Source organism: Trichoderma asperellum, chromosome 4, assembly GCF_020647865.1.
Source record: "Trichoderma asperellum chromosome 4, complete sequence".
In the NCBI taxonomy this organism is placed as follows: Eukaryota; Fungi; Ascomycota; class Sordariomycetes; order Hypocreales; family Hypocreaceae; genus Trichoderma; species Trichoderma asperellum.
In genome coordinates this window covers 1,415,216-1,443,167 of record NC_089418.1, presented here as the reverse complement: position 1 = coordinate 1,443,167, position 27,952 = coordinate 1,415,216, and the positions used below count along the sequence as shown (strand labels likewise).

Sequence of the window (27,952 nt, the reverse complement as noted above, 5' to 3'; positions counted from 1 at the left end):
AACAGTACGAAAAACACGTGCAATATACGGCGCTCAACACTGCTCCCTATCCAATCATGCTATTTGGGCGGTACAAAATTCGCCTCCCGTCGATAACGAGTACACAGTGTCTGGGTGAGTGCGCATTTACACGGTCCACACCACCCGGTTTCCCAATCGCGAGATGCACAGCGGCGCCCCGCACAGTGCGGCATCGACCCATGTTTGTCAGCGAAGTCTCTGCAGGCCCCATCGTAGAAAAAGGCCTAAGAGCAGCCCAGCAGCCAAGCAGCGCCCCCAGAGCCGCCGCCCGCCTTCTTTTTTCTGCGCCTTCGTTTTTCACAACGTCATCTCTGACGTCTTCCTTCCACCATCGTGCACTCTTCATCACCCTCAAGTTACAGCGATTCTCAACGCAGCCTTCCACACCCCGCGTAGCTCCGGCGTCCGTTCCAGCGGCACGAGACTTTGGGGGCATCTTGAGATTTTCAATTTCGATATCTAGCGATTTGCCTTTGATCGCGCGTCTGCACGGGGCGAGCTCGATTGAATTGGCCCTTTTTTTTCTTCTTTCTTCTTCGGGCCAAGCGTTTTGCTGCACCTCAAGTCGTCTAACTCCCCGTGTGAGGAGGAATAACGCCCCTCAAAAAAAATAGAGACCCGACCTGCCGCGCTGGGCTGCTTTTGAGAGTTTGTTTAAATTAAGAGAGCAAGCAAGGGCAAAAAGAGTTGACAGCAACGCGCCATCTCAACGCAAACCGCCCCAACTAATCCACTGCCGCAGTTCTGCCTCCACGCTACGCTCTGCCTCTGACCTCATCCTCCCAATTTCGTCGTTTCACTCTGCTCCCTCTCTACCAGACCTTAAACCATCCTTTCGCCGCAATTCCTACCTTTTGCCTTTCCCCCACATACTCGGTAGCTCAACGCCCCCCTTTTACACTGTCCACTGGGATAATACATCATCGTCATCATGGGGACGACTGTGACCGACGTAATTGAGTCCAAGTCCCCTAAGCAGTCCATCTCCCCCACACGGCAAGGTAAGCCTTTTTACCCTTCCTCGTCTTCCCCTTTGCGGTTCCTGCATCGTCGTCATTATACACTTGCTTCTCTTACACCATCGTCATCGCCGCTACTTGCCTCATCACTACGCACTACCTGCTGCGTCACCCAAGATCCAATTGCCCAATTGCCCAGTTGCTGCTGTTGTCCTGCCATACTTACAAACGGCCCTCTGCCTCGCAGGTTCCATCGTCAGCGCGAAGATCGATTCTCTCACCAAGCCGGACATTACGTCTAATGCTCCAGCGACCAAGCCACTTGCACCACCGCCTCGACCAGGACAATCACAGCAAGGCTCCAACACCCCGGAATACTTTGCGCCTCAGGTTTCCGGAGGCTCCCTCAGCCTGGAGCCCAATCCGTTTGAGCAGTCATTTGGGGGTGGTGGTCCAGAGACTCCTGGAGGAACCAAGCTCCCCAGTGTCGCTGCTTTGACGTCGCCGTCGTCTCTATTGCCCGGGAGCAACGCGACTCCCTTCAATTGGGGCGGAGGCTCCCTGCGGACCGGCCCGCTGAGCCCTGCCATGCTGTCCGGACCTACCGACTACTTTGGCGATACACATCACCTCCGCGGCGGCTTCCCAACACCCAACGAGTCTTCGCTGCGCACTGGACTGACTCCGGGCGGGAGCGGGTCTATGTTCCCCGCCCCAAGTCCCAACTCTGCTCTCTTTGCCCAGCTGGCCAGCGGTGGTGCGACTCCCAGTACACTCGACTTTCACCGAACAGCTCTGAGCGCCGCCGCAAAGCGGGACCAGGCCGCTCGAGCGCAGCAGCAGCAGCAGCCGCCTGCACCGCAACCACCCGCGGTCACCTCTCAGCCTCAGGACATGACCAACGGCACCGTTATTCCCAAGGTTGAGCCTAAATCTTCATCCGGGCCATTTGATCCCCACGACAACGACGCGGCCAACGGTCTGTTCATGCTCGCCCAAGGCCGCAACGGGGCTCAACCTACACCTCAATTCACAGTCACAACTGCACCTACCGCACACGCACACCCGGCCCCCGCAATCCAGTCAAATATCAACACGTCGCCTCCAATGGCCAGCGTAAAAGTAGACTCCAAACGGGGAGCCAGTGAAATCAGCAACGGTTCGGAAGAAAGTGACCAGAAGCCGCAGACACGAGGCAAGGGGAAGAAGAACCCCCCAGCTGCTAATGGCAGGAGGAAAGCCGACGAGATGCCTGTCAAGGCACCCGCTGCTAAGAAAACCAAGGCTAACAGCGGCGCGGCTAGCAGCGTTGATGAAGAACACTCAGATGAGGACATGGATTCTAAGTTTGACGAAAATGGTCCTGGAAAGTCCAAGATGACGGATGAAGAGAAGCGCAAGAACTTTTTGGAGCGTAATCGGTATGTCTCGACCCTTTCACCTCGGAATATTCAAGTGTGTGTGAGTTTGTCTAACATATGCATCTAGTGTGGCTGCCCTCAAATGTCGACAACGCAAGAAGCAGTGGCTGGCTAATCTCCAGACCAAAGTTGAGATGTTCAGCAGTGAAAATGACGCTCTGACGCAGCAGATCACACAACTGCGAGAAGAGGTGGTCAATCTTAAAACTCTTCTGCTTGCCCACAAGGATTGTCCTGTGACACAGCAACAAGGTCTCCACGGTGCTTTCATGTCACAGGTTGTTGAGCCTTTCAACCCCCAGATGAATCCCTATGGAATGGCGGCCCCGATACCCGCTCAACAAGCCATGGTTGGCCAGGGTGTTCAGCGGCGCTTTTCTTAGGATATGGGTGGCCCGTCACATAGGCAGCAAGTCATGGCCGGCGCAAGTGTTCGGCAGCCCGTTGCTTAGAATCCAAATGCCGTTACACATCCACTATCCCTGTCTCTCCCGGTTGATGCTCTGTCGCGGAGCACATCATTACCTATCGAATCGCCACCACCATCGCAGTTCTTATCGGCTCCATCGCCTTTCTTTACGCCATAAGTTCCAGCTTGACGTTGTGTTTTAGAGTGCGACTGCATACGAGATTCCGAGTATGACACGCATGGAATCTCTACATGAATGGCTTCGTCGACTGTTCCAATAGCCTGTGACATAAACATGCGGTTCACTGAAAAACGGCACGCATGCGTTACACGTCTTTTCCCTGTATAATTAAACCCTGTCGAAAAAGGCGAATGAATCAGTGGAGGACACATTCGCTTTTGGTATGGGTTTCAGGATTTTTTTTCTCTTCTTCTTTTTCGTTTAAGACTTGCCTTTCCTTATTCTTCCTTATTCATTTGGGTCCTTCCCGCACCGCATGTGAGTGTAGGCGGTGCCTTGACCATATCCGGGGCTTTTCCATCCCCGACTTTTCCTTTCATATAACTCTCTTCCCCGGTATTACTTTACAAATGTACGTAAATAGTGGCAAGGCAAGGTATACACACATCAAAAGGTGTTGGGATTGGGCGGGTCTTGACTTTGACTTTGAAGGCGTTTGGGTGAATTTATGTACTCTCAAAGGGGGATGAGGTACTTGGTGTTTTACGGTTTGAATTTTAGGTATTCTTGTAGCTTAGAAGAGAAAAAAACGGAAGCTACATGATTGCTTAGCGTTGCTATGAGGTAGAGCAGTAGGAGAACGTCTAAAAATGAAATGAGTGCGTCGCATCAATATTAATTGTTATCCTCATGATGAACGTGGCTGATTGCCCAGGAGAATTGCTGCAGCTGTTATACAAAAATGGATGACCAACATTACATGACATATGACTATGAACTGCAAGGTTTGAATAGTATCAAATAATAATAATTGAATATATGGTAACATCTTAAATTGGCACCTTTGATCTTTGCTCCAGTGTTGAGGTTCTTCACATTCGACGGCCACTCTGTTTAAGCTGAGACGTCAAGCTCTAGCCCAGCAGAATGTCTCTGGCTCAGTTGCTCAGCTAAAGCTCCTGCAGCCAGCCAATCAGGCGTCGCCATCATGAGACCGAGGGGGTGGGGTAGTATCTGTCCAAAAAGGGATTAGCTCCGATATTGGAAAACCGTCCTCTCGCATGCTCCTAAAAGTAAACACTGTCAATGCAAAAGAAAGAACACCTTGGCGGTCTCTCGACGAACACGATTTCCATATTCGCCCGGCAAAGACGGAGCAGCGCATACGCAGCATCGGTACAGGCTGGATCCTACAGGTTTCGCAATATTTTGGCGGGGAATTACCAGCGATTGCGCCGCAGGTGGATGCGGTGGACGACGAGCGAAACGCGCGCGGGCATTTGACGCGACAAGGCTGAAAACCCCCGATCTTCTACCGCCTCATCAGCAAACGCAACACTTGCGAATTTGACTCGACGGCGGTAGCTTTTTTTTTTTTTTTCCTGCTGGATTTGGGCGCAGAAACCTACGATCCGCGACGTCAGCCTGTCAATCTCTCATGCGATCCACCAAGAGGAGCTTCCGAAGAAGCCATCCATGACGACTCTCATTACCACGATTCGACAGCCGCTGGAACTTCTTAGCATGAATGACCAGCCAGTGCGCCGATCAAAGCGCCAGCCGGGTTCGTTTGGTCCCCCATTGTTTGACAGAGAAGCGGGGCGAGGAGAGGAGAGGAGAGAAAAGGAAGAAATGCTGACTAGACGAGCAGCCGCCGAATACGAACAAGACGACGATTTTCAGTTTGTGCGGAAATCCAAAAAGGCAAAGACCGCCGAAGAGCCACCGCAGCCGGTAGCTCTTCCTGTAAGGAAGTCGGGAAGAGGGAGGCCACCATCGGCAGCGACCGCCGCGGCGAGGGAACGGGCGGCGAGACAGTCAATCCGTGGTGATGAGGAGGAGGTGGAGCTAATTGCGGCGGAGAAGGTTCCGAGGGCGACGACAACGGCAAAGAAGGCTTCCTCTTCACGGCGAAAAGCGGCGTCCAACGACGCGGTCCATGATGAACCACCTGCGAAGGTATCGAAAAGAGGGACGAGAAAGAGTTCGCGACTATCAAGCGACGATGCAGCGCCAGAAGAGGAGCAGCAGCAGGCGCCTCCTCCGCCACGGACAAATGGCTCGTCAAGCAGCCAGAGCCGTGGCAAGAAGACGGCAAAATCAAAAGCACCGCCACCAGTAATACAGGAGGAAGAGCTTGAGGAAGGCTTTTCGATCGAGGCTTCGCCAGTGCACGAGACATCGACTGAGCCTACTAAAATTAAGCTGCCAATGAGCGACACGCCCATAATCAATCGCAATAAAGAAATGCGCAAGAAAGGGGGACAGGCGGCAGTCGAAGAAGCAGCCTGGGATCTCGTGGACGAAGAGCGAGTTCGTTAATTGAGAGTGGACAAACGGCAATTCCCCACCGTGAAGTCAGCACCACTGCGTTTTACAAGCATATCGAGGCGGATTTGTTGGAGCCACGGCGGATGAAGCAGCTGTTAATATGGTGTGGCGAGCGGGCACTATCAGCTAAGCCGCGAGGGACCCTGAACTCTGGCGCAGTTCTTGGAGGTGAGGATTCTCCTTCATAGCGTGGAATAAATTGTTTGGGGCTCCTATTTTGCTAACTAAGAATTTCATTTCAGCTCGAGCGATTCAAGATCAGCTGCTTAAAGATTTCTCGTCGAGATCAGAGTTTTCAGATTGGTTCAATAGAGAAGATAAGGCGCCTAAAGCACCAGTCATTCTAAGACCTAATCCTAGAAACATTGAGCTGGACGAGAAGCTAGCAACCTTGCAGGCGAAAGTCAAGAGGCAAGTCAACTTTTGGAGATGTATTTACTTATGTAGAGTTATAAGCTAACTCGACCCAGATTACAAGAAGAAAAGAAAGCCTGGCTAGCAATACGGAAACCACTGCCTGACCAGCCGCCTCTGTTCACGCCGCAAGAAAAAGAAGCAGAGACAATAACACTGCCCGATTTCGACTTGTTAGACCCCGATGAAGGCCAAATCAGAGGCTTCCTCGTCGATGAAACCAATACTTTTGCCAGCATACGATCACAGACGCAAGCACGGCTACGGCACATCCAATCGTCGCTCGAATTCGAAGTCGATCAGTTGACGGACAGCGTACATAAGCTGGAACAGCGAGTCAAGGTGGCAGGCAAGGAAGCAGACAAAGTACTGAGCCTAAGCTCCGTGAGATTACGAGAGCGGGAGGAAAGAGAGAGGAAGAGCGCAGGGACCAAAGATATGCCCATACTGTTGGTATTGAGGAGTTTGAGCAGCATATTACCTGAAGGAGGGGGATGATGATTTGCCAAAGTTTGAAACAAGGAAAAAAACAACAACAACAAATGAAGAAGGCGAAAAGAAAGACTACATTTTTTTTCTAATACTTTCTTCTTGGCTCCCCTCCTCATAAAATGCTCTTATGTCTTCACTCATGATACCCTCCTATCTATTCCTCAGCTCTTACAAGAGGAACGCAAATACGGACTCCGTTTTTTCTTTTTCATTTTTTTAACGAGACATACTGATGACGAGACGAGACGGCGAGGCGCTCGGGTTTGATTTGATGCATTTTCCGGCCTCTTTTTACTTCCCAACAATCTTTTTTCTTCTTCTTCTTCTTCTTCTTTCTTCTCTCTCTTCTCTCTTTGGTGTGGTCTAGGTTGCTTTTGATTGGGAGGAGGCTTAGTAGTTTAATCAAGTCATTTGGTTCTTTTCTTGTTTTTATGCGTGCTAGATTGGCGGGCGGCTTTTATCTTTTTTTTTTTTCTTTTGATGAGAGGGAAAAGAGGTGAAAGTTATATATACCAATTTGATTGGGAAAAGGGGAGAGCGGATGGGAGATAGAACAACAATGGTGGCATGAAATGCTAGATAGGAGAGAAAGGGAAATGGGGGAAGCGTGATATCTAACCCCCCCCCCCCCCCTTTTTTTTTTTTTCCGTAGAAAATGAGGAATTGGTAGTGACTTGAACTTCTCCTTGTTGACGGAAGTATTGTGACTTTGTGATTTTGGAAGTGGTAGAGAGCAAGCGCACTGCTAATAAAGCGAGCTATAGGAATACGTAGACAAGATCATGTTTATGTATTTAAATTTCTTTTTATTAAATTGAAAAGAAAGGTGGTGTTCCCCTCATTTTCTTTCCTTTGTTTTTATAAAATCCTCTTCATCTCGATGGTTCATACATCATGATATTGCAAACGCTAGCGCATACCACCATCCTCATGTACCCCCTTTTCTCCTGTATTTATTGATATGCTACATGGAGGCAAGCCATGTAATAACGACGCTCCAAAGTCTTCATCTCGCAATAAATGACCCCTCCATCTCCCATCTTCCTCTTCTTCCTCCCCCTTTTAACTTATTCTCCACCAAAGCTTATTTGGTATATATGAAAGAATAGGAAAGAAACGGGCTCTCTTCCTCTTTTTAAATCAAGTGCTTTGAGCGGAAGTACGCCCTCAGGTACATAATCTGCCAAGCCCACAGGATGACCAGCAGCCAGGTGGTGCCGACGCCGAACCACTTGACGCGGTTGTTGGTGCTCTCGTTTGTGTCGCGCAGCTTCTGCTCGCGGGAGCGGAGGTACTCCATCTCGCGGACGACCTCGCCCGTCAGCTCCTCAATGCGGCGCAGCTCGGCCTCGACGGGCTTGAGCTTCTCGGTGGCCTGGATGGCGGACCAGTCCTTAGCGTCAGCGCCGATGTCGATGTCGAGCTCGACGACGCGGAGGTTCTGTCGGGGTTTGGTGCCTAAAGAGGGGGAAGAGAGATATGTTAGTGAATAATTCATGTAGATATTGCTTTTCTTTTGAATCGAAAAATGGTAGAGAAAGGGAGAAGAAGGTGTTTAGGGAGAGACAACAACGTACTGCCACTGAAGAGGTTCTCAAAGCACACGTCAAAGGCGGCGTCGGCGTGGGAGGTGAAGACGATTCTGGACTCGCCCGCAACGTCCTTGGCTCGGCCGTATTCGTTGCCAATGGCATCACGGACCTATAATGTTTAAAAAAACACAATGTTAGCAGATAGAGCTTATAATCAGTCCCCCCCATAAACCAGAAATAGCCCATACATGAATGTTGACCACCATGCCGTCTCCCTTGTAGCCGTCAATCGTCGACGTCACCACCACCAGCGTGTCGCTGCCCACAAAGTTGCGGATGCACCTCTCCTTCTTGAGGCTCTCGCCGCCGGGGTGGGCGAGCAGGTCGAACTTGAGGGCGTTGGCGGCGCTGACGAGCAGCAGAAGGCCGCAGAGCCACCGCATGGGCGAGAGGGCCGTGGGCGCCATTGGCCGGTTTTTGCACGAGTTCGCGGGGGGAGGGAAAATAAAATTCGGTCGTCCGACACAAGTCAAATCCAATCAGCGGCCGGGATTGGGGAGGACAAGCATGTGTGTTTTCTGTTCTCTATGCTATAACCAAAGTATAAGCCAAGCCCGCAAAAAGGTAAAGGTGTCGCGTTCGGCCAAAGCTGCTGGTGTGGCTTGATGCGATAGGCAGGGGGGACTCCCGATTAGAGGGAGGCGAAGGGGGCCAATCAGAGGCCGCCGTTTGGACCAGAGCGTCGAGCATCACGTGTGGGGCGGCAGCAGCCTCGTCGACTTTCTTTTTGGATGTCGCAGCCTCGGCGCCACTGCTGGTGCTTGACACAAAGCCATCACTCAACCCGTCAATCCTTTTTGTTCTTGTTTTGCAGAATACAGCCACGATGCCCAAGTGTAAGCCCTCTTTTATACCCAGCTTCTGATTGACCAGCCAGGGACTAACGTATTCGACCACACAGTCTTCTGTAAGCTCGCGAGATCCATCTCCCCCGTACGCGCTCAGCTCACGTCGCCATTCTAACCACGAATCAAGGCGATTACTGCGATGTCTACCTCACGCACGACTCCATGTCGGTGCGCAAAGCACACAACAGCGGCCGAAACCACCTGCGCAACGTGGTAGACTATTACCAGCGTTAGTCGTTGCCTCCCCCCTCCCTTGCCGTCCGCCGACTGACCTTGGAACCCATCCATCTTGTTTAGAAATCGGCCACGAAAAAGCCCAATCCGTCATCGATTCCATCACCTCTTCCTATGCCGCCGAGGGCCAGGCCCACGCGAACCCGATGCTTCTTCAGAACCAGCCCGGCCATGCGTTCCCGCCGTTTGGCTTCCCTGGTGGTAAGCTAATGCGCTGGATATCCTCCCCTATGGGATACTGAGAAACACGCAAATACATGCTAACGCTGCTGGCGTCATAGGTGTCCCTCCGCCCTTCCCCGGTATGCCTGGAGCGCCTCCCGGGCAGTTTCCTCAAGGTCTCCCTCGTACGTCCACTTGCTATTCCCCTCCCCTGCATCAGGGTCTCGTCAGTCCTAACCCCGGATTTACAGCTCCTCCTGGTGGCCGCGGCATGCCTCCTTTCCCACCTGGCCCTAACGGAATGCCTCCGATCCCTCCTCCCAATGGCCTCCCTTTCCCACCACCCGGTGGCCTTCCCTTCCCTCCTCCAGGCGCACCCAGCGCTCCTGGTCTCCCTCCGCCAAACTTCCCCGGCATGCCTGCGCCGGGACAGCACGCGTTTCCTCCTCCCGGAGGCTTGCCGCCCCCTGGATTTCCCGCTGGCGGACCTCCTCCTCCCGGACAAGACAGGCGGTAATGAGATGGGGCTGGAAATGTTTTGGGTTTCTTAGGTCGAGATGCTATATCTATGTATGATATGAATCACGGGTAATAATTGGCGCTCGAGGCGTTCTTGCGTTTTCTGGGAACGTTTTCCCTTTTTTGCTTTTGCAATGAAAGCACATAAACCGGTTCCAATAGATTGAAGATTGAAGCTATCAGAATATATATCAGTTTAGCTGAAAAGGCTCAATGTATCGAACGTACATGCACAGCAAGATATCATCTAGGAGAAACTACTCATATCGTGAACCTTTTTTACTATAACTTTCTTTACTTTATAGAAATAAAAAAAAATGCATTTCATTCCATTCATTCTTTCTAGATCTCAAAAAGTACATAATGCGTACAAAACCGTTATCTCATCAGCTAAAGAAAAAGGGGAAAGGTAAAAGAGAAAAAGGCATCGCATTAATCAAATCTCTCGCCGCCCGTTTCTTCTATAATACAGCTAAGCAGCAACAAAAGAAGGGAGAAAGGGCAGAAAGGACAGAAAAAGCAGAATATAAGAAGAAAAATATCCGGGGGCATTTCATTCGTTCCCTGTTCGTTTCACTTTCTTAAACAGAAAAAAGTAATATATAGCCACCAAGCGCCCCCTCCCCCTAAATTCTTTGTAAATTCCGTGTTTCTTCATGCAAGGCACATAATATGGCCAGCAGTATAGCAAAGAGAAGATGAAGAAGAAGCAAATTAAATGTCAAAAAGCGCAGTCCTTGTACTATCAGACAGTTGGCACCTTGATGAGAGCAAATTAAAAATGGTGGCGTTGAAGCTCGAATAAAAAGAAAGAAAAGAAAGCACTCCATAATCGTTCGTGCAGTCCACTCGAAAAAGTAAAAAAGTAAAAAGTAGGACGAGTTTGTGAAAATCCATCCTTCAGTCGTCGAATCATCATGTCGTTGCTAAGAAAGAGGAAAAGAAAAAGAGGAAAAGATATCGTTATGCAATATGCCCGCATGCTACCCACGATATTCTCATCATATCAGCTAAAAAAAAATCGTTTGCTCATTTTTTATCGTGATTCTTTCTCGCATCGCATATAGAAAAAAAAAAAAAAAAAGAAAAAAAGGTAGATAGCAAATAGCATAGGCATGTGTTTCTTTCATAAATCGTTTTGAAATCATCGAGCGGTGCCATCTTCAACCATCTAGTTAGCGTCTGATGACTTCGCCAACACCGTCTCGGACTACTTTCGGTCCGCTTATCATCTGTCGGAGTCTCTGTGATCGTTTCTCGCGTCTTCTCTCGCTTATCCTTTGGGGAATATTCTGAATATCTTCCAGCTTGCTACCAATGGAAAATCGTCGTGCACTGCCTCGGCCAGCGCTACGGTTTCGCCAGAAGCGTGTACGAGGCTCCCCGTTCACAGTATATCTCTCATTTCCACTTCGGCCTTGACGCCTCAATGATCCAATACTGACGCGGCGCACGATTCTCAGATTCCCGCTAGAGGTTCGTCGAATTGTCCGACGCTGGGGTCCATGCACGTCGTCAACGTGATACTCTCGTGATGGCAGAATTGTAAACGTCTGCTTCACCTTTTGGCTGAAGCTCCTTGTCGGCCTACGCGGACGATTGTCCACCGGAGGGTATCGATAGACTTCATCATCACGCTCATAGCGGTCATCGTAATCGTCATTTTCGTAGTCGTCATCATCCATAGGTTCGGAGTCTGTGTCACTAATCCACTGCGGGCGCCAAAATGGATGGAGCTTGTCTTCCTCGCTGGGCTTATCGTTATCTCTATAAAGAGAAATATCGCTGTCGTCACGGTTTCTGCGCGACATGGAAAATGTCCTGGCAAGAAATCCTCCTCTTGAGCTTGGCACATACGCTATCGAGTGACGACGTCGGCTGAACGCTCTCCTGACGATAGAGGGCCGCCGGGGAGGCTTCTCTTTCAGCGATTCGAAATAATTCCCTTGAAGGATGAGTCGCTCAGCCGCAGGTGTCATTCCCGATGGCGTAGCGGGAATAAAATTGATCGCAGGCGGGTGTTCAGGTGCCTGTTTTGGCGGCTGGGGCGGAGCTCGCGGGTTGCGCAGAGGAGAGTCCACCTCGAGTGAGGAAAATCTTTTCTGGGGAGGAGTGACGGGTATTAGTATCTCTTCTTCAGAATTCGCCATCAATATAGGCGGACTGGACATCCGCTTCGCCGCTAGAACCTCTGATGGCCGATTTGAATGATCAACCATGAGGACAGACGAATTTTGATGGGGAAACATGTGAACAGCAAGAGCTTCTGACAGCTCTGGAGCTGTTGCACACGTCTCCATGGACGCAACCGAGAACGGAGTGTTTCGCAGCGGGATCTTCTTTACGGATAACACGTCGTCATGTTGGCTAAGACCAAGGCCGTCAAAGGGTTCTTCCTTTCCTAAATCTTTCATTTCCGGAGATATAGGGGTTAACGGTTCTAACGAAGGCGTGCTAGGGCAGATGATGTGCACTTCCTGGCTCAGATGACGATCGGATTGCTGTTCGATCGCTGCGCTGTGAACTTTGACACTGCTAGTATTGATTGATCCAGCTCTGGAAATGTTTCGACTGGTAGGAGCAGAGAGCGACGAGGATCGCTGCGGAATCATGGGGGGAAAGTCAATTGTCCTGACAGAGCCGTCAGATTCGGAGAATGCTCTACTCCGGCGAGCAGGTCGCTCAAAGACAGGGCCAGAGTTCTTAGAGGGCGCGAGATCTGGAGCAGGGGCAGAGTGAGTACTTTTTGCCTTGTCCGAATGCCTACTAGACGTCGATCGAAGAGAAGGCTCCTTGCTCCTAGGACCTCGGGAAGATCGTCGACTAGGCACTATGACTACAGGTATTGCGCCGCTTCGCCAAATCTCCTGTCTCGCACTTCTGCTAGATATAGATCTGTTTGTGGAGTATGTCACAGTGGAGAGATGGCTCTCACGATCATAGGTTTCTGGTTTCGAACTCTGTGTGGCTTCCGAGGCTTTTTGAGTCTCATTTAAGTCTGCGCTCTTGGCAGCCAAGCCAGCATCTTCCCTGTTATCAATAGCATCTCTCAGAGTACTTTGCTTTCGCATATGACGCAAAGTTCTCTCTCTCTTCGGAGGTCCATCCACTAGAAGCACTTCGACCACCGTCGATTGGCTAGACGTGCTTAGTGGCCGTGCATTTCGCTTTGCTGTAGCCTCCACCTGCGGGTGAACCAGCTGGACGGGCGTTTGATCATCTTGCCTCTTCGAAGATGAGGTTACAGATGCGGCTTCTTGAAGTTGCATTTTGCGCACAGCTTTTGTCGCGTCTGTAGGAGCAACGGACACTTTATCCTTGACAACAGGATCAAGATCATGATGTAGGATTGGGCGTGACACTCCTGGCGATCGGCGTTGATGCTGCTGTTTCTGTGCTATTATCACACTAGACAAGCAGACATCCTGAGATTGCCCAGCTTTAACAGTAGGGTTCTGTTTGCCAGCTGGCTCAGTGCTTTTGCCTTTCGCTTTTGGTGTCTGATCCTCTCCTTCTGGCGCCATGTCCTTGGTTGTCGTCTTGTCTAAAGGAGTGGTTGGTCGTGCCGCATCGGCAACTTCAGTCTTGGCAGAAGGAGTGATGGTGATTTGTGAAGTCGCAGAAACTCTGTGAGGCCAGCCAGCTGATCTCCCAGCCTCATCTTCTGAAGAGGTCACTTCCTCCCGAGCGGTGATGAAGGACTCGGCCCTCGACGACGGCCCATTAGTGCTTTCCGAAGCCATACGGTCCTTGATGCTTGGACGCTGCACCTTGGCGACGCTTGCGGGATGCGGTGGGGTGACTTCTGGCGTCGGGGGGCCGCGCTGGTCGGGGGGCGTGGCCGGCGGTCGGTTCGCGACGACATTCGGCAGCCCAACGCTACTTTCTGTGCTCGTCGGGCTCGATGGCGTGGCGGACTGGCTGCTGGAGGATGCGTTTGACTGCGCGGGTGGCGTTGGAGGTAGATCGGGCCCGGTGCCTATTCTTCTGAGCTGGTGCTTCAAGGGTTGGGAGCTCATATTCGGGCGAGGCGTTGAGCTTGACATCGGGTGAGGCGTCGAACTTCTGGGCGCCAGGGTCCCGCTAGTTAGATGGGAGCTTTGCGCCTTGCGCCTGGAGCCGTCGTGCGCCTGATCGATGACCGGCCGAGGCAGTACCCGATGCTTCTTGAACTGGCGCGGTGCCGCAGGCTCAGCTGCGAAGCTGTGATTTCTTGGGGCTGGCGCCGCCATCATAGCAATAGTGAGGTTATTGCACGCTTCACACTAGCGAAGAGAAGCGCAGGCTGCCACTAGTAGTGTATTCGCGAGCTACGTGGCGGCGGCGAGGTTGAGACAGGGGCCGCTTTGCATGATTGTGGACGAGTAGACAGTGCCAGAGCTCGATGGCTTCATGCAATTGGCGGGCGGTCCAAGTGGTCGAGCAAGGTGGATGGCCAGTCGCTGATGGAAGGCGAGCCTGGCGAGCGAGCGAGTCTGCTGGGCACCCAAAAATAAAACAAAATAAAACAAAATAATAAACACGCAGCCAATCTGAGACGAGGAAGCAAAAGCAAGCAGACAGAGCAGCGTAAAGCAAGGCAGGGCGTAAGCAGGAGGGAAGACCTGCCAAGTTTGCGTCAAGCGATCCCTAAAGAAATCCGTGCAGCGCCGAGGCAGCGGGCGAGACGCTGATGAGGTGATGATTGGATGTTGTGAGCGGGATCAGCGAGGGAAAAAAGAAAAAATAGAAGACAGAGGATGGAGAGCAAGAGGACGAGAAGAGCAAAGAGAAGACGAAAAGCGACTGGTTGGTGAGACAGACGCCTAGCAGCCCCCGTGTGGCCGCCAGCCTTGATTCAAGGCTCGTTCCGAATGCAGCAGGGCCTTGAACAATCGCCAGGTTCACGATGCAGGGGGTGGCACGGTGACGATCGACCGATGGGACATGACGGGTGCGATTCGTCAGATGTGGAGTGAAGCAGAGGGAGAAAAAAAAAAGGCGAGAGCTGAGCTGAGGAACGAGAATGGCAGAGCATGCAAGAGGCAGAATGGGGAGATGTTCAGGCGGGGCTGGCAAGCAGATCTGCTGTAGGTGCTGTGCCGACCATGCACCAGCTGGCCAGTTCTTTGTTTTCTTTTTTTTTTTTTTTGCATTTCATCGCCTTTAGCCGGACGGCAAAGATGCCAGCCTGATGCAGCAGCCTCCAGGCACAAGATACGTAATAAAAGAGCTGGTATTGTGACATGTTCTTTGCAGAATTATACTCGGGCAGTCATCCGTGCCTGGCTGAGCGCCACATCTTGCAATAGGCAGCACATGGCCCTGGGCTAAGGGCGCTAGCTGTCATGGCCTTGCTGTAGTGGCATAGAAGCATTAATACGGAGATTCTCTTTGTAACATGCACTGTTTCAACAACAAAACGTGAACGAAGAGGACAAAAAAAAAAAAAAGACAAGAAAATGCTTCTTCTGCCGCTTGAAGCTTGATATGTGAAATCTCTCAGACATGATGCAGTCCCGTCTCTCGCTAGTATTCCTCCATCGTGTGTTTCGCATACATCACCTGCCCGGTAATGTTTCATACTGCCGCAAGCCTCGTAAATGCAGAGACCCATATTGTCATCAGTCTCTCTGTATACAGCGCTTCTTGCTCTAGAATCAAAGCTTTACTGACTTTTCCTCCTCAGCTCGCGTCATGTGCACAAATAGCAATTCCGCAGAGAGAGGCATTTTAAATCACGACAGTTTCTCATACAGCCTAGGTCCCGTTCAAAACCAGGCGCCGCCGCGGCACTATCGAGCATCCATTTCCACCATCCTAATCGCATCGGCGCGAGCCTAGCACTCTTTTGTAACCGAAAATGGCCCCCGTCAGTTGCTTCTAGGTATAGTAGTAGTACATACTAGTATATCTCTCTTGTTCAACTAGGTACCTGGGTACCATAGTTCACAAAGATGCCAAAATAGCTACAGAGGCCAAAAGCAGGCTCTGATTCTCGCTATATATAGAATTCCCATTCCAGAAATTCTTCCGCTAATCACCAACACACGAGGTGCCCTGGCCAGATTTGATACGAAGAACAAACAGCATAGTATTCCTACTAGGAGGTACTACCACGCCACCAAGAGTCTCCAAAAAAAGTTGGTGGCTGGGAGCCACGCCGCTCTAACCTTCCAATGACGTGCGCTCTGCCAAACTCCCGTCGAGCTAGGAAGTACTATGTATGTTGCTATCCATCTAGTGCTCCCATCAGCTGCCCGTTCGCTGTGCGCATAGTCTCTCCCCAGCTTCCTTTTCTGGACCGTGTAGGGGGCATGGTCGGTATGGGCTGCCAAATTTTGACAAACAGCGGTGCAGCCATCACAATACGGAGTTGAAGTCACTCATATATTCTCGACCACAAATGAAGCATAGTGTTGTATTCATATCCCCCACAAGTTGCTCATCAAGTGCATTTACACATGCTAGAGCAATTTTTCTTTTAGTACATCGTTATGTCTTCCACAGATTCCTCACAACGCAGCGGCCTACAATAATTGCATTAAGCAAAGCCGCCATATTAGTTGAGTGCCTTTATCCGATATTGATCCCATCCTTAATCCTTCGCCTTTGCATATTGAGCGATTACATGTTGAACTGCTTGATCAACTCTACTAGTTTGTCGCCCTCTGTCTTATAATCCAACAATGACGCGCTCAGCACTTGGTATCGCACCCTATAGATTCGTCAGTTCGTCGTATTCACGAGGAGAAAAGCATAATATTGAAACAGAACGGAAACCCACCTCTGGGTGTCGCCAAAGTTGTCCATCTTGGCTCTACACCTAAAAGTCAGCTTCTTGCAGTTTACTGCCTCGAAAGCCGCCATGAACTTGGCATCGTCATTCTCTTTGAGTTCCATCAGCTCGTTGGCAGACATGCCCACTATTATCCTGCCGGTATCATCAAAGCAGCTAAGCCACTGGTGGCTCGTGTGGTCAGCCACGTTGAGGTTCAGAATGTAGCGGTAGTCGGGCCTGTCGTGTGACACATTGCACTTTTCGCACTGCCATGTGCCATCGGGCATAGATGTGACCTTTTTATTGCATCCCTGGTTGGAGCAAGCAGGGTAGCAAAAGCTATCCTGCTTCACGAATACAATGGTAGCCTTGATTGTATAGTATGCTTGGTCGTCCACACCAAGATTCTCGTCTTTGACCTGGGAAATTGTCTTGACTTCCTCTTTTCGGCCTGTTGCGCCACCTACACCAGCAAGATTCTGATGAGTAGCAAAGGTGTCAGTTCGACCAGCTGAATCATACCAGCCCTTGAGGCGATAGGCATCGGGGATATCGGGGTTGACGGTCATGGTTCCTGACGAGAGAAGGCTCAGGCTCTTGCCACCAAAGTCTGACACCTTGGTGCCCTTGAAAGCGATCACTGACTCCGGGTTGGCGTCAAAGGCACTCGCTGTCTTGCCCCAAACGGTGACACGCACGGAGTAGCCGGTATCATCCACCAAGGTCAATTCACGTTTCTGGAAGGGCCGGCCGTCCTTCTTTGATGTGATTTCGCTAACTTCAGCAACTTCTTTCAGCACACCAATCACATCAACGGTGCTATCCTTTTCCACGCTCTGCAGCTCTTGGATAGAGCAAAAGTTGAACCTTAGCTGGGGTACGTTGGTCTGATCTTCAGCCTTTTCGATGACTGTCTCTCGCTCAAAAGTAAGCTCATAATCGTTTGGCAGATTGCTAAACTGCTTCTTCGCCAGCGCAACTCGACAGGGGGTAGAGATGTAGTAGACAGAGCCCTCTTGAAGGAGGTCATAGAAGGCGTCGCACTGGTCGTTGAAGCCAGTAGCCTTAATCTCGCCACTCTCATCAAGAAGGTTGACGCTGAAAAGTTTTCCCTCTCCCGTTGGCTTATGCCATGTCTTGATATCTGATTTGAATGTTACGCGGGCCTTTATCGTCCACTTGTGTGAGAAGGGCGAAAGAGCCTCGATGGGGTAAATGTTGGCACCCGCATGTGTAGCTGATCGTGACGGCGCCGGCTGGTGCTGCTGCATCTGAGGTTTGGTATCCATTTCCTCCTTTTTAGCACCGTAGAAGTCGTTTCCATCGATCGTAGCATCAGCGGCTTTGGGTTCGTGGACCACCGGGTTACCAATCTTGTCGTGCAGTCCAAGAGACTCGATAACTTCAATCTCCAGAATAATCAGGATGCTGTCCTTTTGGTCAGCCATCTTTCAGAAAACAAACATGCGGAAATCTTCATCTAGTATCATCTTACTGCTTTCCCTTCAAGATATTCGGCTGGTACTTCTTCACTCGAGCTATGCAGCCCCTCTCCAGCTTGCCGTCGTGAATGATGTGATTGGCCGCGGTAGCGAGCATGGTCTGGACGTAATTGTTGCCATCGCTCATGACAAGTCGCCATCTGTCGCCGCCTTGGCCTGAAGGCCCCATTTGTTTGATCTGTAGGCATTGCATCACCGGGACGGGAAAGAGCTTCGCCGCCTGGTCGGGGTCGTTAAAGATGGCACTGGAGCTGGGTCAGTCGGGTGTGGAATAGAAGAGGAGCAAACTTGACAAGTCAACTTACTTGATGCAGCCCCGTGATAGTGCAGATTCGGCGTCCATGATGGGCTGTGATGGTGGTTTTTCGCCGGCCTTTTCTGCTTTGACAAGTCAAGCTGCGACTCTAAGAATCGTGCACTTTACTCGAGTGCTCTGACAAACCCGCGTCGCGATTCTCTTTACGCGTTGACCGCGAACGATCACGTGAGGCGGGGCAGGCGCGGGGTGTTGCCACCTCGTTCAGGCAGCGCTGGTTGCGGAATTGCACTGAGATAATTTACATGTTTAATGAGAACTGGTGCTGGATTTTTGCTCATATCTACAAGAGCCACCCTTGTAACTAGTTAGGGCTCTATCTCGTTCATCTGGCTTGTTATGAATACGATGAACGGCTTGCTCGACGCCCTACTCGCATGTAATTAAACTAGGGCCCTTGTATTGCTAGGTACCTTGACCAAAATGAAATGAATGATAAATGCTAGGAGTAGCAGTATCGATTCACCCGTCTCTACCTGCTGTTGGACAATATTAAACAGCCAAGATGAAAGTAGTTGATATTGATGCATACCAAAATCAAAGTTACCTTATTCTTCCGCGGGCTGCCGTACTATAGCCAAGTACCTGGACAAGCCACTCACTCGCTTGTTTTGGACATGAAACCGCATGAGGTATGACGTTCCAACCTAAGCCTCGTAAGACCCATAGCTCTATCCAAGACAAACAACACGTCAGCAGCAGTCTTAAGAGATAGCATCGTCATCATCACTCAGTAGCATATTTTCACTCTTGTTGTATCTGCTCAGTAGATAATTAGGCGATCTACCATCTGCGCCACATCATACTCGTACACTAGCCAGCAGCTACCATGACGGAGCTTGACCTTGCGACAAAGGCGCCAGAGAGCGATGCGCAAGAAGACTCCTCGGTTGATACACCGACGCAGTCAAGTCCAATTATGGGCGACCACGAACATTGTGTAACTGACAGACCTGCTCGTATGTGGGACCGCATTTAACATTACGAGTATTTCTATCTCTAACACAGTATAGCCACCGGCCAGGGACCAACTGGTGAGATCATCAAGTTAAATGATATCGATGTATGTCTAAGCCGAGATGAGCTTCCTATAAAAGACATGCATCTAATTTCAGCTGATCCCAGGTGTATATCTCAAAACCAGCCGACTATCCTCATACTCCCACCCGCCTTCTTCTCTTTCTCACTGGCGGAACGGGTATCAAATCCGTCAACAATCAGATCCAGGCCGACAAGTATGCCGCTGAAGGCTTTCTCGTGCTCATGCCGGACATGTTTGGCGGTGAAACAGCCCCAGGAGGAAAAGAAGCCTACGTTGCAGATAATTCGGTGTCTCTCCTGGAGCAAGTCAAGCTAAAGGCCGTGGAGATTGCAAAATCGTTCTTGATCGACATGTGGCTGGCGAGAGTAACAGAGGCTAAAATCATGCCAATATTGCTCAAGGTGATCGAAGCGGCACATGAAGAGTATGCTGATGCTATTAAGCACGGCGAAGGTATATATGCTGTAGGATACTGCGTTGGAGGTCGCTATGTCCTCCTTCTTGCCAAGGGAACGCAAGAGGGCGGTAATGATGAAGAATCTGGTATGATGAAGGCCGGGCCTTATATCAAGGTGGGAGCGTTGGCACATGCTGCATCGGTGACTCCAGACGACTTCAGGAACCTACAAGCACCATTGAGTTTGGTGTGTGTTGAGGACGATGCCTTATTCACAGATGAGGTTCGGAAGGCAGGAGAAGACCTTATGACACAGGACAACGTGGAGCACGAAGTTCAGGTATACCCTGGTGTACCGCATGGTGAGTTGACCTCCTATTGTCATGGAAGAAACATATTGGCTGAACGATAGCAGGATTCGCGGTTACCGGCCAGTATCAGGAATCATCTATTATGGACGCCCAGGCTACGGCCTACGAGCAAATGCTGAAATGGGTGAAAGACCATTAATGTCACAAATTTCATTATTAACAGCAAATTTATGATTTCTTCTTTTCTTCTTTTGTTTCTTCCTCCAGCGTCCTAGGTATATGTAGTTTATGACGCAGTGGACGTAATACACCTAAAATTCCATTGCTTACTCTATCGTGCAGATAATCTTGCCCGAGTTTTTAGCATTTTCCATGTGCTCATGTGCCTCTTGGATCTTCTCCCAAGGTAGCACAGAGTCGATGAAGATTTTGAGCTTGTGTGACTCGAAATCGGGAATATACTCTTCCAACCTATCTCTCAGCTTGCCCTGGTACTCCTCGTCACGGCTTCGCAGGGTGCTGCCCAAAACACGAAGGCGCTTGTATAAGATCACACCAACGTCCGCATCAGGAGCCTTGCCTCCGCTCATTGTGCCAAGGAGGATAATGCTGCCGTCCATAGCAGCCACGTTGAGGTTCTTCTGGAAGTAGTCTCCGCCAATGAAGTCGACGATGTAGTCAACGCCCTTGCCGCCAGTCTTGGCCTTGATCTCGCTGACCCAGTCTTGGGTCTTGTAGTTGAATGCCGCGGTGGCGCCGAGCTCGGATGTGATGAAGTCGATCTTCTCCTGGCTGCCTGCAGTGGCATAGATCTCAGACGCTCCGGCGGCCTTTGCGAGCTGGATGCCCGCAACTGAAACGCCAGAGGCACCGGCGTGCCAGAGGATGCTCTTGCCCTTGACAAACCCAAGCACCAAGTGCAGCGCCTGAGTTGCTGTGATCCATGCCTCGGGAACGCCAGCGCACTGCTGGTGCGTCAGGCCCTTTGGCTTGTGCAGCAGCATCTTGGTGCTGACGGCGATGTACTCGGCATAAGCGCCTCCGTAGGCCAGTCCAAAGACCTCGTCGCCAACTTTGAAGCCGTTGTGGCCGTCAGAACCGAAGGACTCGATGACGCCGCTGAACTCTACGCCGAGAGTCTTCGGGGCCTGAGGGGGGACGGGATAGAAGCCATTGCGCTGGATAATGTCCATGCGGTTGATGCCAAACGCCTTGATCTTGACGATGGCCTGTCCCGCAGAGGGGACGGGCTTGGGAGTGGCATCGTTGATGAAGAGGGCTTCTAGTGGACCTTTTCCACCCTTGATGTCTATGAGAGTGTTGTTAGTCTCCATAGGTAGTAGCTATAGTAGTGTAGTTATAGACGTCATCGTGCTGATGAAAACTCATACCAACTGCTCTCATTGTAGCGGCCATTTTGACTTTATTTTTTTTTTCTTATATCAGAACTGAGTTTCCTATTTGCTGATCGAAATGGAAGCTATAATACAGATCGTTACCCCTCAAACATTCAACAGCTATATATATACTATTTTCCATTCTTCAGCCTTTCTTCCAAAAATCTTGCGTCACAAGCCCACTTGCATGAGGTAGATGGTTCGCTAACCTCAGCCATTAGTAATGCCCCTAACTTTAGTGAGGAGACAAGTAGGATCTAAAACCCGATGCACTCCTCTTTGCGCGGACTATGCGGAGCCTTCTACCGAATGCCGGCCTCTGTATGGAGTATACGTACTATATGCCTCGGGAAATATGGCTATGGAGGGCATGAAATTCTACAGTAGAGTCCTAGTTTTCATGGGATTTGGAGTTGTTTGATCAGATATATCCAGAGTGCAACTTTAATCCGAATTCCGATTCCTGGCATTTAGTCTACTCCGTGCGTGCTTCTGAAATATTTACAAAGCATATGTCGGAGTTCAATAGCTCTACTATTTAGCACGGCTGAGTCAGCGACTCGATAATACTTCCTATTTGTCAGTAAAGCGGAAACGGAAAAGGCATGCAAGCAGTGTCCTGTCCCGCTTTGGTAGATTTTTTTTGCCTGCTCCACGATAGCTTTGTTATACCGAGGTGAAATCGACGGATGAAGTTATCGAGTGGCGACCGGAGCGCTGTGTCTGTATGGATTCCGTACCGCTATAAGGGTTCCGCATCCGTAGGAGAAAGTTTTGGAACACTCCGGATCAAGGCTCCCATTATGATGCGAACGACAGATGCAATCGCCGACGAATCGCCGATGATTAGTAGTAGCAGGGCAACAACTTGCGACCGCTGCAAATGAGCCAGGATTTTAAAGGGAACATGTCCTACAAAAAAAAAAAATGACAAACAAATAACAAGCAAATAAATCAACAAACAAATACATATGGCATCAAATCTTGAATCGATGAATAAATCCGAAGCTACAATCATATTTGTGAATCTTTACAAGAGAGCCGAATTGAAAAGATCAAACTAGCCAAACGCGCCCTACATAAATTCGAGGTCCTTTTCATCTCGGGTTGTGGCAAACCTTTGTTTATTTAGATACTCACCCAACTGAAGAACTACTGGGAAATATTATGATGATTTACCACGGGATTGGCCTTAGACATCAAATGAAACGCGTATGATAATCTTGTCACACAAATAGATCTTGAGTTGTGAGAAGCAAAGACACTGATTACCCAACATAAATGGCTAGGTCTCAGAGGGATTCCATACGCGTACTTCTTATTAGTGAGCCATTTATAGCGGTTGTCGGTTCAGTAGAAAACAAAAACAACCAACCAACTGCTACTACTGCTAGTTATGAGCACACACACACCCAGTCTGTCTGAGACTTTGGTTCGGAGAGATACAATACGACGAACCATTATGTTATGTGCAGTAATACGTACCCGAGGGATTTAGCCGACTGATAGCGCAGCCGTCGGATAAGAGGTTGCCCCGTTAGCTGTGTCGAGCCCTCCATCGACCGCTCTGGCGATAAAAGACGCAGAAGCTTTGATAAGAGTCGAGCCTAATCAATAAGTTGATTGCAGCTACCATCAACTTTCAAGTATTGATAGCACCATGAAACTGGTATTTGATATCAAGCGCTCGCACAGCCACCCTACTAGGCGCGGACATCTGCATCTTATCGGAAAAGCCAAGCTCTTAGCTCCATGTTAATGTACCATCACAGCTGTCTTCTCCCGAAAAAAGAAAGGCCAGCAGCTTCTCTCGCGTGCCATGGCAGCATTTTGAGATTGGCCACTTCGGGTAGATGGTGGAAATTGACCAAATGCGACCAAGGACCCGAATCCCAGCAGCGCGTTTCGCGGCCGTTGAGTATATTCATGCGAGGCCGTAATCAAAGACTATTGGAAGGCGGTCGCTGGTTGTGTGGACTCGGACGGGCGAGACAAATGCAGGGGCTCTCAGTAGCGGCAGCAGAAGCAGTAGGGCACATTACAGCGGATGAGCCGACTTGCCGGGCGCGGTTGATTTGAGAGTCAAGCTTCCGAGATCGCTCAGCTTCCCGCCCACTCGGCCGGATTATACGGTGTCGGTTAACAATTAACCATATTAATTGCAAATACTATTACTTGTAGTTTTACCGCACTCCATTTCTGTGCGGGTTGTACGGGGGAGGGGGGTTCAGTTGTTGCGGGTAAGTGTTTATACGGATGCTCGTATACGTAGAGATGCACTCTTCGCTTCCTCTCAACGGATGCATAACAACTCAAATTAAGAGTCTATTAAAGGCAACTCGTTGAAACTTGGGAACAAGCAAGGAGAGTCGTAGTCACATGTAATCCGTCTGAGGGAAAAAATTTGCTTCATGGTGCTTCGTAACTTGATGGAGTCGACGCTCGTATATAATAATAGAAATGGCAACTAAAGTTAGCGGGTTGAAGATCCTTTACTCGGGCACGTCGGTGATCGCCGTCCAGTAAATGCTAATGCCAGCAGCGAATGCTGTCCGAAACACAAAGCATAGGGCAGAGAAGAAAGAGAGAAAAGAGCGGTCGGTCAGGATCTCTCCTTGTATCGAGATAGATCAGGGGCGCTGCAGGCCAGATGTGGCGCCGGTGATCGTTGCTCCAAGAAGCCAACGACGGCTGCGGAAACGGTCGGCCAGTCGGCGACTTTGCAGCGGACGCCTGAACCGTCAAAGAGACGGTGTGAGAGACGCGTACTGCTGCTGGTGCTCATACGAGCACAGTACAATACTCCAACGATGTCCCTTGCCTGCGCGCATAAGACACGCATGTGCGAGCGTGTCTCTCCCCTATTTCGCTGCGCAAGCGAACAGCCTAGAGGGTGGCGACCTGGCCATGGCTGATAAGAAGCTGGAGGACCCAACAATGGCCGAGCAACCCTGGAAGCATAGTGGATAAACGGGAAATTAGCGGAGGGTCTCTCGGGGTGGGCGCGACAGCAGCACTGGCAGCAGGGCGCTTCAGTGAAATGGTTCGCTGGCTATGCAGTGGCCGTCGCTCACCGACGGAGCACAGGGCATCATGGATGTCACCTAGTGGCAGGACTACTGGCCACCACAGCTGCTAAAGTGCTCTGGTGCTGCCAGTGATAGTAAGTCCGGCCGTGGCGACCTGCACAGTACGAGGCTGCTATCGCCGGTTGCTGGATGCCTGGAAAGCTGGCGTCCAAGCAGCCAGAGTCGCAGGTCGAAAGCCGAGTGGATTGTTTTTGCGCAAAGAAAAGCAGTGCCCGAATTTGCTCCCCGTCCAGTTGAGACTCGTCGCTTCCAAGGTCTGAGACGCACCACGTGATTTGCCTTGGAAACAAAACGTTCGGAAAGACAGTATGTCCACATAAACAACCCCCCTCGTAATAGCTAATAATGCGGTTCGCATGGCCAGTGGAAATTTTCCAGACCGTCTGGGTCGTTTTTTTTTTTTTTTGGTGCATTGACAGTGGTACTGTAGTTCCAGAAATACTATAATTCATATTGCCGGTACAAGTAGCCACCTCGTAGTGCCTGTATTATTGGAACTGGGATTAGGCAAGCATCCAGCAACGTGAGCGCGGGAGATGCGCATCCTTGCCTGCACATCTCCCTTTCTCTCTCTCTCTCTCTCTCTGTCTCTCTCTTCCCCATCTTGGGCTTCTAGTGCCACTGCTGCTGTTACTATGGGGATATGACTGACACTTTAAAGCGTTGCAGTGAGGGCATAGGTAGGCATTAATCCCAAATGGCTACCTAGCACAGTGGTAAAATACTAATATTAAATGGAGCTTCAAGCAATCTCATCTAATATCGCTCGTACGGCACAGTAAGGAAGGTGCCAGCGAACCCGCTTGCCAGCTTGCTTGTCGCCGAGGCGTGGAAACTGACAAAAACGTTCTGGTTCCTGCATTAGCGCCAGCGCACCCAGAGCCACTAAGAAAGGCTGATCCGATGAGTAGGTGGGTCTAACGCTACAAAACAGGGAAAAGCCCAAGGGGAAAAAAGCAGGAACGACGCTAGCAGCTGGCTAATGGGCAATAGTTGGCAGCAATATCTGGAAGTTGCAGCAGCAAATTAAAAGCAGTCCCATTTATGATTCATCGATTTCGTCCCATGATCGGCGGCGAGAGACGACAGTAATAGCAGGTGGAAACGTTGCTAGTAAAGGGGCCGGCTTGGAACCGGATCACCAGAACTAGGCTCTTTGGTTTAGATGGAGACGGTGCTGTTTGGCATAGAAGAGCTCGCGAAACGTGCCCAGCTCCGCATATTACGAGGGGGGAAATCAACTAGAGGCTTGTAGATGCCGTCAACGGCCCTGTAAGCAGTCAATCAGTGAGAAGCTTACTGGATGTCTTTTGCTTTGTGAGAATACTACTAGGCACTAGGTACTACTGGGTGTCTACCTAGGTAATATACGAAGTATATGGCGTCCATGTATGGCGGTTCGTATCTGTGGTGCGGGACAGTGATTGGATACTGTTAATTTGTATCTATGAAGCGGATAAGCAGCATGATGGATGCAATACGGACCGCCCACATTGCTTGGTGTGCCGGATGATAGCTGCGGTACTTAATACGAGTGAGCACATACGAAGTATACTGCACAAGCACGAAGCACGGTTCTAAGACATCCCCTCTTCTGTTGCAGAGAGGCGAGAGGGTTCGGGGAAACAAAACAAAACAAAACAAAAGCATAGACTCTGTTGGTGGGCTTGTGCCCAAATCCGCAGCCAGTGTCTGCTGTTGGCCAGACACATAGTGCGATGTATCTCCTGCTAGTATTTCAATAACATCGCCGTATGTTACTTACAACACACTCCTCTTTAATTTGCATGCTGAATGTTGATTTCTATTTCCCCTCTTCCCTTGCCTAATCTCATTTTCGCATCACCTCGTTGGCGCCCGTTAATTCGACAGATTAAAATAAACACGGCAAGCAAAAGCGCCACCATGCGACCCTTTTGATTGTGTGGCTTTCCGTCCTGGAGCTAGCGTTGCTAGGGCCTCCGTCCTATGGCTCCCAGCCCCTGCATCGCCGCGCCCACGCTCGTGATCCATCAGGCTGTCTGTCTTGCCTCTGCAGCTGGGCCATCCACCATGCCATCCCCATCATGGCCCACTCCTTGCTGCTGCTCTCCTCCCTCCAAGGTGCACCCCTGGCAGCTTCCCCTGGCGGGTTTTTTTCTTGCCCCTGTCTCTGCCCACGCCACGGTTTGGTTATAAAGCTCGATGTCTCCAGACGCCCACCTGGGTCTTGATCTTTTTCTTTCCTCACCACACTCACGCTCGCTAAGCACCTGCAAAATACCTTGACATTTTGTCAATTTCATTCTTTAACCAACAACCTCAGAAAATAATCTTAATCAAGCTCTTCGAGTTTAATTCCTAATACCGACAAAATGAAGTTCACCGCTGCTATCGCTCTCGCCGCCGTTGGCGTCTCCGCCGTCTACGTTCCTCCTAGCAACGTCACCGTCGTTACCGAGGTCGTCGACACCTACACCACCTACTGCCCCTTCGCTACCCAGATCACCCACGGCAGCAAGACCTACACCGTCACTGAGGTATTTACGACTTGAACCGGCATGTGCCTCGAAGGAATCTGCGACTAACAAGATTGCGCCAGCCCACCACTCTGACCATCACTGACTGCCCTTGCACCATCACCCGCCCCGTCACCACCACCAGCAGCGTTCTCTGCAACACCTGGTAAGCTATGCTCTATACCACCACTTCAGCTCGAATCCAGCCACTAACATGCCTCTCACAGCGGTGCTGCTGCCCCTACTGGTGCCCCTACCGGCGGCAACGGTGGCTCCGTCCCCCCTGCCTTCACCAACAGCACCATCAGCACCCCCACCCAGGCTCCTCCTGCCGGTGGCAACGCTGCTCCCACTGGTCCTGCTGGCACTGGTGCCGGTGTCCCCACCGCTCCTCCCGCCATCCCTACCGGCGCTGCCAGCAAGGCCGTCCTCTCCGGTGCCGGTCTGGCCGGTATTGTCGGTCTGGCTGCTTTCGTCCTGTAAATCTTGTAAATTTCGACACCTCGCCAATATACCGTCTACGATTTCTCTGTTCAATGATTCTTGGAAGTCGTGGGTTCAGCCTCCGTTCATGATTTTGATATAAAGGGAGGGAACAAAAGTGTTGGGGTATTTATTTGGTTTACGTTCACGGATGGGAAGTGATTGGTTCTTTTTTTGGGATGTATAGAGAAGGGTTCTCTTGGGTTATACGGGACAATGCAAGCTCGGTGTTCAAGGGAACTCGATTTTTTTGATCGCCCCACGAGAAGATGCGCTACAATCAACTGTGTGCCATCGTTTCTCGGGGCCGGAATATAATGTGTCAATTTTTTTCTCCAGCAAATTAGGATGGGTTTGCCTCAGCCTCTCGCGTTTTCACCCTACTTTGACAAGACTTAAACAGAAAGAAAAGACGCCTATTTTCCTGCTTCGAAAGATATCGATTCCGTTTCTTTTGTCAGATTTTCAATATTCGTTCCCCGCTGCGATGGTACTCCGGATCGCACGAGGCCCTTTTCATACTGGCTGGGCGTGTTTATGGCCTCTTGTCAATATTATATATATATAAGTGTCT

At 50.5% G+C, this 27,952-nt stretch overlaps 10 protein-coding genes across 10 annotated transcripts; 6 read left to right on the top strand and 4 right to left on the bottom strand.

The window, feature by feature from the left end:
* Positions 1-264: 264 nt before the first annotated feature.
* TrAFT101_006887 (uncharacterized protein) lies at positions 265-3,807 on the top strand. The gene is made up of 3 exons (XM_024904196.2): positions 265-1,022; positions 1,228-2,401; positions 2,469-3,807. Exons 1-3 carry the CDS (start codon positions 953-955, stop codon positions 2,782-2,784), a joined length of 1,560 nt encoding a protein of 519 aa, XP_024758533.1. The 5' UTR covers positions 265-952; the 3' UTR covers positions 2,785-3,807.
* Positions 3,808-4,467: 660 nt separating this feature from the next.
* On the top strand, positions 4,468-5,313 carry TrAFT101_006886 (uncharacterized protein; the record flags this gene model as incomplete). Its single annotated transcript, XM_066127904.1, has 2 exons — positions 4,468-4,555; positions 4,643-5,313. The coding sequence occupies 2 exons, from the start codon at positions 4,468-4,470 to the stop codon at positions 5,311-5,313; spliced, it is 759 nt and encodes a 252-aa protein (XP_065984017.1).
* A 92-nt stretch (positions 5,314-5,405) lies between these two features.
* On the top strand, positions 5,406-6,234 carry TrAFT101_006885 (uncharacterized protein; the record flags this gene model as incomplete). Its single annotated transcript, XM_024910697.2, has 3 exons — positions 5,406-5,490; positions 5,565-5,733; positions 5,793-6,234. 3 exons carry the CDS (start codon positions 5,406-5,408, stop codon positions 6,232-6,234), a joined length of 696 nt encoding a protein of 231 aa, XP_024758532.2.
* An 822-nt stretch (positions 6,235-7,056) lies between these two features.
* Positions 7,057-8,406, bottom strand: ERV25 (vesicle coat component). The gene is made up of 3 exons (XM_024910057.2): positions 8,009-8,406; positions 7,806-7,929; positions 7,057-7,686 (listed from the first exon to the last, which is right to left on the bottom strand). The coding sequence occupies exons 1-3, from the start codon at positions 8,225-8,227 to the stop codon at positions 7,364-7,366; spliced, it is 666 nt and encodes a 221-aa protein (XP_024758531.1). The 5' UTR covers positions 8,228-8,406; the 3' UTR covers positions 7,057-7,363.
* Positions 8,407-8,605: 199 nt separating this feature from the next.
* TrAFT101_006883 (uncharacterized protein) lies at positions 8,606-9,837 on the top strand. The gene is made up of 5 exons (XM_066127903.1): positions 8,606-8,656; positions 8,722-8,897; positions 8,966-9,103; positions 9,184-9,249; positions 9,316-9,837. Exons 2-5 carry the CDS (start codon positions 8,831-8,833, stop codon positions 9,579-9,581), a joined length of 537 nt encoding a protein of 178 aa, XP_065984016.1. The 5' UTR covers positions 8,606-8,656; positions 8,722-8,830; the 3' UTR covers positions 9,582-9,837.
* Positions 9,838-10,643: 806 nt separating this feature from the next.
* Positions 10,644-14,509, bottom strand: TrAFT101_006882 (uncharacterized protein). The gene has a single exon (XM_024904195.2). It carries the CDS (start codon positions 13,816-13,818, stop codon positions 10,759-10,761), a length of 3,060 nt encoding a protein of 1,019 aa, XP_024758528.2. The 5' UTR covers positions 13,819-14,509; the 3' UTR covers positions 10,644-10,758.
* A 1,448-nt stretch (positions 14,510-15,957) lies between these two features.
* TrAFT101_006881 (uncharacterized protein) lies at positions 15,958-18,241 on the bottom strand. The gene is made up of 4 exons (XM_024902680.2): positions 18,151-18,241; positions 17,839-18,090; positions 16,350-17,771; positions 15,958-16,280 (listed from the first exon to the last, which is right to left on the bottom strand). The coding sequence occupies exons 1-4, from the start codon at positions 18,186-18,188 to the stop codon at positions 16,190-16,192; spliced, it is 1,803 nt and encodes a 600-aa protein (XP_024758527.1). The 5' UTR covers positions 18,189-18,241; the 3' UTR covers positions 15,958-16,189.
* Positions 18,242-18,828: 587 nt separating this feature from the next.
* On the top strand, positions 18,829-20,641 carry TrAFT101_006880 (uncharacterized protein). The gene is made up of 4 exons (XM_024906896.2): positions 18,829-19,120; positions 19,175-19,224; positions 19,287-19,962; positions 20,016-20,641. The coding sequence occupies exons 1-4, from the start codon at positions 18,991-18,993 to the stop codon at positions 20,108-20,110; spliced, it is 951 nt and encodes a 316-aa protein (XP_024758526.1). The 5' UTR covers positions 18,829-18,990; the 3' UTR covers positions 20,111-20,641.
* On the bottom strand, positions 20,133-21,419 carry TrAFT101_006879 (uncharacterized protein). The gene is made up of 2 exons (XM_024910056.2): positions 21,303-21,419; positions 20,133-21,220 (listed from the first exon to the last, which is right to left on the bottom strand). The coding sequence occupies exons 1-2, from the start codon at positions 21,325-21,327 to the stop codon at positions 20,238-20,240; spliced, it is 1,008 nt and encodes a 335-aa protein (XP_024758525.1). The 5' UTR covers positions 21,328-21,419; the 3' UTR covers positions 20,133-20,237.
* A 5,332-nt stretch (positions 21,420-26,751) lies between these two features.
* On the top strand, positions 26,752-27,378 carry TrAFT101_006878 (uncharacterized protein; the record flags this gene model as incomplete). Its single annotated transcript, XM_024908538.2, has 3 exons — positions 26,752-26,916; positions 26,979-27,061; positions 27,123-27,378. The coding sequence occupies 3 exons, from the start codon at positions 26,752-26,754 to the stop codon at positions 27,376-27,378; spliced, it is 504 nt and encodes a 167-aa protein (XP_024758524.1).
* Positions 27,379-27,952: the final 574 nt, after the last annotated feature.